Genomic DNA, 11,991 nt, shown 5'->3' with positions numbered 1-11,991 from the left:
ATCCCAATAAATTTCCAAAAAAATCCCAAAAACAACCCCAAAATATCCCAAAAATATCCCAAAAAATTCCCAAAAGGCCCCCAAAAAACCCCAAAAATTCCCTGCAAACATGGAATAACTCCCAGAAACTGCTTCGAACTTCTTTGAAATGCCCTAAAAGTTCCAAAAGCCCTGGAAAAAACCAGGAAAAATTCGGAAAAAGAGCCAAAAAACCCATTAAAAATCAGAAAAAAATCGGAAAAAATTCAGAAAAAATTCAGAAAAAATTCAGAAAAAAATCCCATAAAATTCAGAAGAATTCCCCAAAGTTCTTGAGGGTTTCCCGCATCCCCAATTCCCGTTTTTGCTGATTTTTTTCCCGTTTTTGCTGATTTTTCCCCCAGGTGTCGGCGCTGAAGGGGCAGGAGGTGCGCGTGCGGCAGCGCAGCCACGGGGACACAAAAACCCCAAAACAACCCCAAAAATATCCCAAAAATTCCCTGCAAACCTCGAAAACCTCCCAAAAACTCCTTGAAACTTCTTTGAAATTCCCAAAAAGTCCCAAACGCCCTGGAAAAAATCCCCAAAAATTCAAAAAAAACCCAATAAAAATAAGCAAAAAATCGAAAAAAAATCAGAAAAAAATCAGAAAAAAATCAGAAAAATTCCCCAAAAAATTCAGAAAAATTCCTGGGTGTTTCCCGCATCCCAGATTCCCATTTCTGCATCCCCAGTTCCCGTTTTTGCTGATTTTTTCCCCGTTTTTCCCCGTTTCTGGCAGGTGTCGGCGCTGAAGGGGCAGGAGGTGCGCGTGCGGCAGGACAGCCACGGGGACACAAAAACCCCAAAAAACCCCAAAAATATCCCAAAAATATCCCAAAAAATCCCAAAAATTACCCAAAAAATCCCAAAAATATCACAAAAAACCCCTAAAAAATCCCAAAAATATCCAAAAAAATCACCCCAAAAAAATCCCAAAAAATATCACAAAAAATCCCTAAAAAATCGGAAAAAGATCCCAAAAATCCCCAAAAAAATCCCAAAAAAATCCCCAAAGAACCCCCAAAAAATCTCAAAAATATCCCAAAAATATCTCCAAAAAACCCCAAAAATATCCCAAAAAATATCCCCAAAAAATCCCAAAAAATTCCCAAAAAATTCCCCCAAAAAAACCAAAAATCCCCCCAAAAACCCAAAAATTCCCTGCAAACCTCAAAAAACTCCCAAAAACTGCTTCGAACTTCTTTGAAATTCCCAAAAAGTTTCAAACACCCTGGAAAAAATCACAAAAAACCAAAAAACCAGCCAAAAAACCCGTTAAAAATCAGGAAAAAATGGGGAAAAATTCAGAAAAAAATGGAAAAAAAATCAGAAAAAAATCCCAAAAATTCCCCAAAATTCCTGGGGGTTTCCCGCATCCCCAATTCCCATTTCTGCATCCCCAGTTCCCGTTTTTGCTGATTTTTTCCCCGTTTTTGCTGATTTTTCCCCAGGTGTCGGCGCTGAAGGGGGAGGAGGTGCGCGTGCGGCAGGACAGCGTGGCGCGGCTGCTGGCCGACATGCAGGCCATGCGCGGCAAGCAGGACAGCCTGGACTCGCGCCTGCTCACCATGAAACAGTACGGGGGAAAAACGGGAATGAATCCAGGAGAAACCTGGGAATAAAACCTGGGAATGACATCTGGGAATTGGGGAGAAATCTGGGGATCAATCTGGGAGTGGAATGTGGGAATAACCACGGGAATGTGGGAATGGTGGCGAGCAGCACAGCCTGGACTCGCGCCTGCTCACCATGAAACAGTACGGGGGAAAAACGGGAATAAATCTGGGAATTGGGGAGAAATCTGGGAATAAAAGCTGGGAATGAATCTGGGAATTCAGGATAAATCTGGGAATAAACACCCGGGAATGTGGGAGTGGAACGTGGGAATAACCATGGGAATGTGGGAGTGGCGGCGAGCAGCACAGCCTGCACTGGGGCTGCTCACCAGGAAACAGTGCGGGGAAACGGGAATGAATCCAGGAGAAATCTGGGAATAACATCTGGGAATTGGGGATAAATCTGGGAATAAACACCCGGGAATGTGGCAATGGCGGCGAGCAGCACAGCCTGGACTGGGGCTGCTCACCAGGAAACAGTGCGGGGAAACGGGAATGAATCCAGGAGAAATCTGGGAATAACATCTGGGAATTGGGGATAAATCTGGGAATAAACACCCGGGAATGTGGCAATGGCGGCGAGCAGCACAGCCTGGACTGGGGCTGCTCACCAGGAAACAGTACAGGGGAAAAACGGGAATGAATCCTGGAGAAACCTGGGAATAAAACCTGGGAATAACATCTGGGAATTGGGGAGAAACACCCGGGAATGTGGGGATAAATCTGGGCATAAATCTGGGAGTGGAATGTGGCAATGGCGGCGAGCAGCACAGCCTGCACTGGGGCTGCTCACCAGGAAACAGTGCGGGGGAAAAACGGGAATGAAACTGGGAATAAATCCTGGAATTGGGGAGAAATCTGGGAATAAAACCTGGGGGAAAAATCCTCGGAACTGGGGATAAATCTGGGAATAAACACCCGGGAATGTGGCAATGGCGGCGAGCAGCACAGCCTGGCCTCGCGCCTGCTCACCATGAAACAGTACGGGGGAAAAACGGGAATGAATCCCGGAGAAACCTGGGAATAAAACCTGGGAATGACATCTGGGAATTGGGGAGAAATCTGGGCATCAATCTGGGAGTGGAATGTGGGAATAACCACGGGAATGTGGCAATGGCGGCGAGCAGCACAGCCTGCACTGCGGCTGCTCACCAGGAAACAGTGCGGGAAAACGGGAATGAATCCCGGAGAAATCTGGGAATAAAACCTGGGAATAACGTCTGGGAATTGGGGAGAAACACCCGGGAATGTGGGGAGAAATCTGGGGATAAACACCCGGGAATGTGGGAATGGCGGCGAGCAGCACAGCCTGGACTGGGGCTGCTCACCAGGAAACAGTGCGGGAAAACGGGAATGAATCCCGGAGAAACCTGGGAATAACATCTGGGAATTGGGGATAAATCTGGGAATAAACACCCGGGAATGTGGGAGTGCAATGTGGGAATAACCATGGGAATGTGGCAATGGCAGCGAGCAGCACAGCCTGCACTGGGGCTGCTCACCAGGAAACAGTGCGGGGGAAAACGGGAATGAAACTGGGAATAATCTGGGAATAAATCTGGGAATAACATCTGGGAATTGGGAATAAATCTGGGGATAAATCTGGGGATCAATCTGGGAGCGGAATGTGGCAATGGCGGCGAGCAGCACAGCCTGCACTGGGGCTGCTCACCAGGAAACAGTGCGGGGGAAATGGGAATGAATCCCGGAGAAATCTGGGAATAAATCTGGGAATTGGGGATAAATCTGGGGATAAACACCCGGGAATGTGGCAATGGCGGCGAGCAGCACAGCCTGCACTGGGGCTGCTCACCATGAAACAGTGCGGGGAAACGGGAATGAATCCCGGAGAAATCTGGGAATAACATCTGGGAATAACATCTGGGAATTGGGGATAAATCTGGGCATCAATCTGGGAGTGGAATGTGGGAATAACCACGGGAATGTGGGAATGGCGGCGAGCAGCACAGCCTGGACTGGGGCTGCTCACCAGGAAACAGTGCGGGGGAAAACGGGAATGAAACTGGGAATAATCTGGGAATTGGGAATAAATCTGGGAATGAAATCTGGGAATAAAACCTGGGAATTGGGAATAAACACTGCGAATGTGGGGATAAATCTGGGGATAAATCCGGGAGCGGAATGTGGCAATGGCAGCGAGCAGCACAGCCTGGACTTGCGCCTGCTCACCAGGAAACAGTGCGGGGGAAAAACGGGAATGAATCCCGCAGAAACCTGGGAATAAAACCTGGGAATAACATCTGGGAATTGGGGAGAAACACCCGGGAATGTGGGGAGAAATCTGGGGATAAATCTGGGAGTGGAATGTGGCAATGGCAGCGAGCAGCACAGCCTGGACTGGGGCTGCTCACCAGGAAACAGTATGGGAAAAATGGGAATGAATCTGGGAATAAAAGCTGGAATTGGGTATAAATCTGGGAATAAATCTGGGAATAAACACCCGGGAATGTGGCAATGGCAGCGAGCAGCACAGCCTGGACTGGGGCTGCTCACCAGGAAACAGTGCGGGGGAAAAACGGGAATGAATCTGGGAATAAATCCTGGAATTGGGGAGAAATCTGGGAATGAAATCTGGGAATAAAACCTGGGAATAAATCTGGGAATAAACATCTAGGAAAGTGGGAATGGGATGTGGGAATGGCGGCGAGCAGCACAGCCTGGACTGGGGCTGCTCCCCAGGAAACAGTGCGGGGGAAAAACGGGAAACAGAAATCTGGGAATTGGGGAGAAATCTGGGAATAAAACCTGGGAATGAAGCTGGGAATAAATCTGGGAATTGGGGAGAAATCTGGGAATAAAACCTGGGAATGAAGCTGGGAATAAATCTGGGAATTGGGGAGAAATCTGGGAATAAAAGCTGGGAATAAACCTGGGAATGTGGGGATAAATCTGGGAATAAATCTGGGAATAAACACCCGGGAATGTGGGAATGGCGGCGAGCAGCACAGCCTGGACTGGGGCTGCTCACCAGGAAACAGTGCGGGGGAAAAACGGGAAACAGAAATCTGGGAATAAAACCTGGGAATGAAGCTGGGAATAAATCTGGGAATTGGGGATAAATCTGGGAATAAACACCTAGGAAAGTGGGAATGGGATGTGGGAATGGCGGCGAGCAGCACAGCCTGGACTGGGGCTGCTCACCAGGAAACAGTGCGGGGGAAAAATGGGAATGAAACTGGGAATTGGGGAGAAATCTGGGAATAAAACCTGGGAATGAAGCTGGGAATAAATCTGGGAGTTGGGGAGAAATCTGGGAATAAAACCTGGGAATGAAGCTGGGAATAAATCTGGGAGTTGGGGAGAAATCTGGGAATAAAAGCTGGGAATAAACCTGGGAATGTGGGGATAAATCTGGGAATAAATCGGGGAATAAACACCCGGGAATGTGGGAATGGCGGCGAGCAGCACAGCCTGGACTGGGGCTGCTCACCAGGAAACAGTGCGGGGGAAAAACGGGAATGAAACTGGGAATTGGGGAGAAATCTGGGAATAAAACCTGGGAAGAAATCTGGGAAGAAATCTGGGAAAGAAATCTGGGAATTAGGAATAAATTGGGGAATAAACCTGGGAATAAAATCTGGAATTGGTAATAAATCTGGAGATAAATCTGGGAATTGGGAATAAATCTGTGAGTAAATCGGAGATGAAAATCTGGGAATAAACACCTGGGAATCTGGAAACGGGATCCGGGAATTGGGAATGGAATCTGGGAGCTGGGAATAGGAATGGGGAAACCTGGGAATAAAATCCGGGGATCCAGGAATGGAATCTGGGAATTAGCAGCGGAATCTGGGATAAACACCTGGAAAAAGCCACGGGAATCTGGGAATTGGGAATGAAATCACGGAATTGGGAATGGAATCTGGGAATTGGGAATGGAATCTGGGAATTGGGAGCAGAATCTGGGAATTGAATCCGGGAATGAACCCCAGGGAGTCAGGGAGTGGAATCTGGGAATGGGAATGAAATCTGGGAATTGGGAGCGGAATGTGGGAATGGAATCTGGGAATGAGATGTGGGAATGGAATCTGGGAATAACCCCAGGAATCTGGGATAAACACCTGGGAAAAACCACGGGAATGTGGGAATTGAATCTGGGAATCAACCCCAGGGAGTCTGGGAGCGGAATCTGGGAACTGGGAGCGGAATCTGGGAATTGAATCTGGGAATGAACCCCAGGGAGTCTGGGAATGGAATCTGGGAATGGAATCTGGGAATCTCGGAATGCTCACCTGAAAATCCGGGAATGGAATCCGAGAGTGACCCCAGAAATCGGGGAATGGGATCTGGGAATGAAACCCAGGAAGTGGGAAAAAAATCTGGGAAAAACGGCCGGGAATCCGGGAATGACACCCGGGAACAACAGCCAGGGAATCTGGGAATGAAACATAGGAAACAAGGAATTGCCAGGTGGAAATCTGGGAATACAGGTCAAGAAATAGGGAATAATCGATTTTCCCTCTGCTGACCCCAAATCCCGGCATTTTCCCTCTGCTGACCCCAAATCCCGGCATTTTCCCTTTCCCCGACCCCAAATCCCGGCATTTTCCCTTTCCCTGACCCCAAATCCCGGCATTTTCCCTTTCCCTGACCCCAAATCCCGGCATTTTCCCTCTGCTGACCCCAAATCCCGGCATTTTCCCTTTCCCCGACCCCAAATCCCGGCATTTTCCCTTTCCCTGACCCCAAATCCCGGCATTTTCCCTCTGCTGACCCCAAATCCCGGCATTTTCCCTTTCCCTGACCCCAAATCCCGGCATTTTCCCTTTCCCTGACCCCAAATCCCGGCATTTTCCCTTTCCCTGACCCCAAATCCCGGCATTTTCCCTTTCCCTGACCCCAAATCCCGGCATTTTCCCTTTCCCTGACCCCAAATCCCGTGTCCCCCCCAATCCCAAATCCCGTTTTTGGGATCAGCTGCCGAGCGGGGCCATCCCAGAACCCCTCGGGATCCTCGGCTCCGCCATTCCCGTAACGACCCCGGGGGGAATCCCATAAAATCCCATCAATCCCATAAATCCCGTAATTGCCTCCCCGTCCCGGCCGGGCGTGGGCGGCGATCCCAAAAATCCCTTTGGGGTTTTTCCAGCTGCTCCCGCCCCGTCCCTTTATTCCCCGCTCCTCATCCGTGCCCGGCTCAGCTGCGATCCCAATCCCGAAACTCCCTCGGGATCGGGGCTGGGGCCGGGGGCTCAGCTGCGATCCCAATCCCGAAATTCCCTCGGGATCGGGGCTGGGGCCGGGGGCTCAGCTGCGATCCCAATCCCAAAATTCCCTCGGGCTCCGGGGCGGCTCCGTTCCCGCTATCCCGAGGTTTTTTCCGGGGTTTTTTTGGGGTTTTGCCGTGTCCCGGGGCCGGGGGCAGGTGTGGGGATGGGTTTGGGATTAATTGGGAATCGCGACCCCGAATCCCGCCGGGAGAGCGGGAACGGGGCGGCAGCTGCGCCGCGGGGACGGGGAAATATGGGATATACGGAATATGTGGGAATGTGGGATATATGGGATAAATGGGAATGTGGGATATATGGGATAAATGGGAATGTGGGATAAATGGGATAAATGGGAATAGTGGATATATGGGATAAATTGGAATATGGGATAAATGGGAATGTGGGATAAATGGGAATATGGGAAAAAATGGGATAAGCAGGAATATGGGATAAATGGGAATACAGGAATATGGGATATATGGGATATGTGGGATATATGGGATAAAGGGGGTATATGGGATATATGGGAATAATGGGAATATGGGATAAATGGGAATATGGGATATGTGGGAATATGGGATAAACATGAATATGGGAGAAATGCAAATATGGGATATATCGAAATATGGGATAAACTGGAATATGGGATAAATGGGATATTTGGGATAAATGGGATATATGGGATAAACTGGAATGTGGGATATATGGGATAAACGGGAATATGGGATAAATGGGAATGGGATAAATGGAATAGTGGGATAAATAGGAATATGGGATAAATGGGAATATGGAATATATGGATATATGGGATAAATGGGATAAACAGGATAAAAGGGACTATGGGATAACTGGGAATGTGGGATATATGGGATAAATGGGAAAAATGGCAATATGGGATAAATGGGATCAATGGGAATATGGGATATATGGAAATATGGGAGAAATGGGAAATATGGGATATATGGGATATGTTGGATAAATGGGGTTTTTGGGATGAATGGGAATATGGGATAAATGGAATAGTGGGATAAATGGGAATATGGGATAAATGAGAATATGGGATATATGGATATATGGGATAAATGGGAATATACGGTATGTGGAAAAATGGGATATATGGGAATATGAGATAAATGGGATATATGGGATATGTGGGATAAATGGGAATATGGGATAAATGGGAATATAAAATCTATGCAATAAATGGGATAAATGAGATACGTGGGATAAATGGGAATATGGGATAAATGGAATAATTGGGAATATGGGAAATATGGGATAAGCAGGAATATGGGATAAGCAGGAATATGGGATAAATGGGAATATGGGATATATGGCATATATGGGAACAATGGGATATATGGGATAAATGGGATATATGGGAACAATGGGAAATATGGCAATATGGGAATATGGGATAAATGGGAATGTGGGATAAATGGGACAGTGGGATAAACGGGATAGTGGGATAAACGGGATAGTGGGATAAATGGGATAGTGGGATAAATGGGAATAGTGGGATAAATGGGAATATGGGATAAATGGGAATATGGGATAAATGGGATAGTGGGATAAATGGGATAGTGGGATACATGGGAATGGGATAAATGGGAATATGGGATAAATGGGAATAGTGGGATAAATGAGAATATGGGATAAATGGGATAGTGAGATAAATGGGAATAGTGGGATGAATGGGAATAGTGGGATAAATGGGAATATGGGATAAATGGGAATAGTGGGAATTCAGGGGATTCCTGGATTTGGGGTGTCCCAGATTTGTGCTCTCGTGATCCTGGGCTTTCCTGGATTTGGGATCCCTGGATCTGGGATTTCCTGGGTTTGGGGTGTCCTGGATCTGGGATTTCCCAGATTTGGGGGATTCTGGTTTAGGGGATTCCTGGATTTGGGGTTTCCTGGATTTGGGGTGTCCTGGATCTGGGATTTCCCAGATTTGGGGGATTCTGGTTTAGGGGATTCCTGGATCTGGGATTTCCTGGATTTGGGAGATTCCTGGATTTGGGGTGTCCTGGATCTGGGATTTCCTGGATTTGTGGGGAATTCTGGTTCAGGTGTTTCCAGGGTTTGGGATTTCCTGGTTTTGGGGTTTCCTGGGTTTGGGATTTTCTGGATTTGGGGTTTCCTGGGTTTGGGATTTCCTGGTTTGGAGCCTCCTGGATTTGGGAGATTCCTGATTTATGGTGTTTTGGTTTGGGGTTTCCTGGATTTGGGGTTTTCCTGGAATTGGGGGTTCCTGAATTTGGGATTTCCCGGATTTGGGGGAATTCTGGATTTGGGATTTCCTGGTTTTGGGGATTTCTTGGATTTCCCTGGATTTGAGATTTCCTGGTTTGGATTGTCCTAAGTTTTGGGGTTTCCTGGTTTGGAGCGTTCTGGGTTTGGGATTTTCTGTTTCGGGGGTGTTCTGGATTTGGGGTTTTCAGCATTTGGGATTTCCTGGATTCGGGGTTTCCTGGATTTAGGGTTTCTTGGATTTGGGATTTCCCAGATTTGAGGGGATTTTGGTTTCAGGGATTCCTGGATCTGGCATGTCCAGGATTTGGGGTTTCCTGGATTTGGGGTTTCCTGATTTACGGTGGTTTGGTTTGGGGATTCCAGGATTTGGGATTTTCTGGGTTTAGGGGATTCCTGGATCTGGGATTTCTGGGATTTGGGATTTCGTGGTTCCAGGGTGCCCTGGATTTGGGATTTCTTAAATTTGGGGGCTCTGGGATTTGGGATTTCCTGGCTTTGGGAGCATCATGGATTTTGGGGTTTCCTGCATTTGGGATTTTCCTGGATTTGGGATTTTCCTGCTTTGGGATTTCCTGGATTTGGGATGTCTGGGATTTGGGGTTTCTTGGGAATTTTCTTCCCCATTTCCCTGGAATTTTCTCCCCATTTCCCATGGAATTTTTCCCATTTCCCATGGAATATTTTCGTATTTCCCATGAAATGTTTCCCCATTTCCCTGGATTTCATTCCCCATTCCCCACGGAATTTTTTCCCCCATGGAATTTCCCCCATTTCCCATGGAATTTATTCCCCCGTTTCCCATGATTTCATTCCCATTTCCCACAGGAAGTTTTCCCCATTTCCCACGGAATTTTCTCCCTGTTTCCCATGGAATATTTCCCCATTTCCCACAGAATTTTCTTCCCATTTCCCATGGAATTTTCTCCCCATTTCCCTGGAATTTTCTCCCCATTTCCCGTGGAATTTCCCCCCAATTCCCACTGAATTTTCTCCCCATTCCCCATGGAATATTTTCCTTGTTCCCACAGAATATTTCCCCCATTTCCCATGGAATTTTCTCTCCATTTCTCATGGAATATTTTCCCCATTTCCCACTAAACAATTCCCATTCTCCATGGAAATTTCCCCATTTCCTACGGAATATTTTCCTCTTTCCCATGGAATTTTTTTCTCCATTTCCCCTGGACTTTTCTTGCCCTTTCCCCATGGAATTTTCTCCCCATTTCCCATGGAATTTTTCCCATTTCCCATGGAATATTTCCGTATTTCCCATGAAATGTTTCCCCATTTCCCTGGATTTCATTCCCCATTCCCCACGGAATTTTTTCCCCCATTTCCCCATGGAATTTCCCCCATTTCCCATGGAATTTATTCCCCCATTTCCCATTATTTCATTCCCATTTCCCACAGAATATTTCCCCCTTTTCCCACGGAATATTTCCCCATTTCCCCCCCACCATTCCCATGGAATTTCTCCCCATTTCCCGCGCAATATTTCCCCTATTTCCCTGGAATTTTTTCCCCTATTTCCCTGGAATTTTTTCCCCCTATTTCCCTGGAATTTCCCGCCCGTTTCCCTGGGTTTTTCCCGGTTTTTCCATGGAATTCTGTGTTCCCTGGCAGTGAGAACGAGGCTCTGTGGCGGGAGGTGGCCAGCCTGCGCCAGAAGCACGCCCAGCAGCAGAAGGTCGTCAACAAGGTGAGCCCCACATTCCCAGGAAAATTCCCAGATTTCTGGGGTAAATCCCAAATTTCCAGGGGCAATTCCCGAATTTCCAGGAAAATTCCCGACTTCCCAGGGGTAATTCCAAGTTTTTCAGGGGCAGTTCCCACTTTTCCAGGACAATTCCCCAGTTTTCCAGGGCTAACTCCCGATTTTCCGGGAGAATTCTTGAATTTCCAGAGCCAATTCCCAAATTTCCAGGGTAATTCCCACTTTTCCAGGGAAATTCCCAATTTTCTGGGGTAACTCCAATTTCCCAGGGGTAATTCCCAACTTTCCAGGGGCAATTCCCACTTTTCCAGGATAATTCCCCAGTTTTCCAGGACAAATTCCCGATTTTCCGGGAGAATTCTTGAATTTCCAGAGCCAATTCCCAAATTTCCAGGGGTAATTCCCGACTTTCTGGGGAAATTCCCGAATTTCCAGGGTAATTCCCACTTTTCCAGGGTTATTCCCACTTTTCCAGGGAAATTCCCAATTTTCTGGGGTAACTCCAATTTCCCAGGGAAAATTCCCAACTTTCCAGGGCCAATTCCCAATTTTCCAGGGGTAATTGTCAGATTTCTGGGGTAATTCCCGACTTCCTAGGGGTAATTCCAAGTTTTTCAGGGGCAATTCCCACTTTTCCAGGACAATTCCCCAGTTTTCCAGGGGTAATTCCCGATTTTCCGGGAGAATTCTTGAATTTCCAGAGCCAATTCCCAAATTTCCAGGGTAATTCCCACTTTTCCAGGGAAATTCCCAATTTTCTGGGGTAACTCCAATTTTCCAGGGAAAATTCCCAAATTTCCAGAGCAAATTCCCACTTTTCCAGGGCCAATTCCCAATTTTCCAGGGGTAATTGTCAGATTTCCGGGGTAATTCCCGAATTTCCAGGGGTAATTCCCAGTTTTCCAGGGGCAATTCCCACTTTTCCAGGACAATTCCCCAGTTTTCCAGGGGTAATTCCCGATTTTCCGGGAGAATTCTTGAATTTCCAGAGCAAATTCCCAAATTTCCAGGGGTAATTCCCACTTTTCCAGGAAAATTCCCACTTTTCCAGGGAAATTCCCAATTTTCTGGCGTAACTCCAATTTCCCAGGGAAAATTCCCATTTTCCAGGGCCAATTCCCAATTTTCCAGGGGTAATTGTCAGATTTCCGGG

The 11,991-nt window shown here is 47.2% G+C and overlaps 2 protein-coding genes across 5 annotated transcripts in view; both read left to right on the top strand.

Annotated features, from left to right (window-relative positions):
• TONSL (tonsoku like, DNA repair protein) overlaps positions 1–1,485 on the top strand; it is a 48,830-nt gene extending 47,345 nt beyond the window's left edge. Inside the window, exons 12-14 of the mRNA XM_038126947.1 lie at positions 384–413; positions 761–795; positions 1,473–1,485. Coding sequence (XP_037982875.1) covers positions 384–413; positions 761–795; positions 1,473–1,485 — 78 coding nt within the window. The remainder of the gene's footprint in view (positions 1–383; positions 414–760; positions 796–1,472) is intronic.
• Positions 225–11,991, top strand: part of HSF1 (heat shock transcription factor 1) — a 34,944-nt gene continuing 23,177 nt past the window's right edge. Inside the window, exons 1-4 of one of the 4 annotated variants that reach the window (XM_038127940.1) lie at positions 225–407; positions 761–784; positions 1,473–1,597; positions 10,748–10,823. In XM_038127940.1, coding sequence (XP_037983868.1) covers positions 1,539–1,597; positions 10,748–10,823 — 135 coding nt within the window. In that variant the 5' untranslated portion in view covers positions 225–407; positions 761–784; positions 1,473–1,538. Of the gene's footprint in view, positions 408–760; positions 785–1,472; positions 1,598–1,750; positions 1,779–2,597; positions 2,619–10,747; positions 10,824–11,991 lie in introns of those variants that run through there. The other 3 variants (XM_038127939.1, XM_038127941.1, XM_038127942.1) reach the window with 3 other exon arrangements.

The sequence above is a fragment of the Motacilla alba genome, chromosome 2 (genome assembly GCF_015832195.1).
Source record: "Motacilla alba alba isolate MOTALB_02 chromosome 2, Motacilla_alba_V1.0_pri, whole genome shotgun sequence".
NCBI classification, from domain to species: Eukaryota; Metazoa; Chordata; class Aves; order Passeriformes; family Motacillidae; genus Motacilla; species Motacilla alba.
Note: the sequence above shows the minus strand (reverse complement) of the source record. Positions and strands in the feature narration are given on the sequence as shown.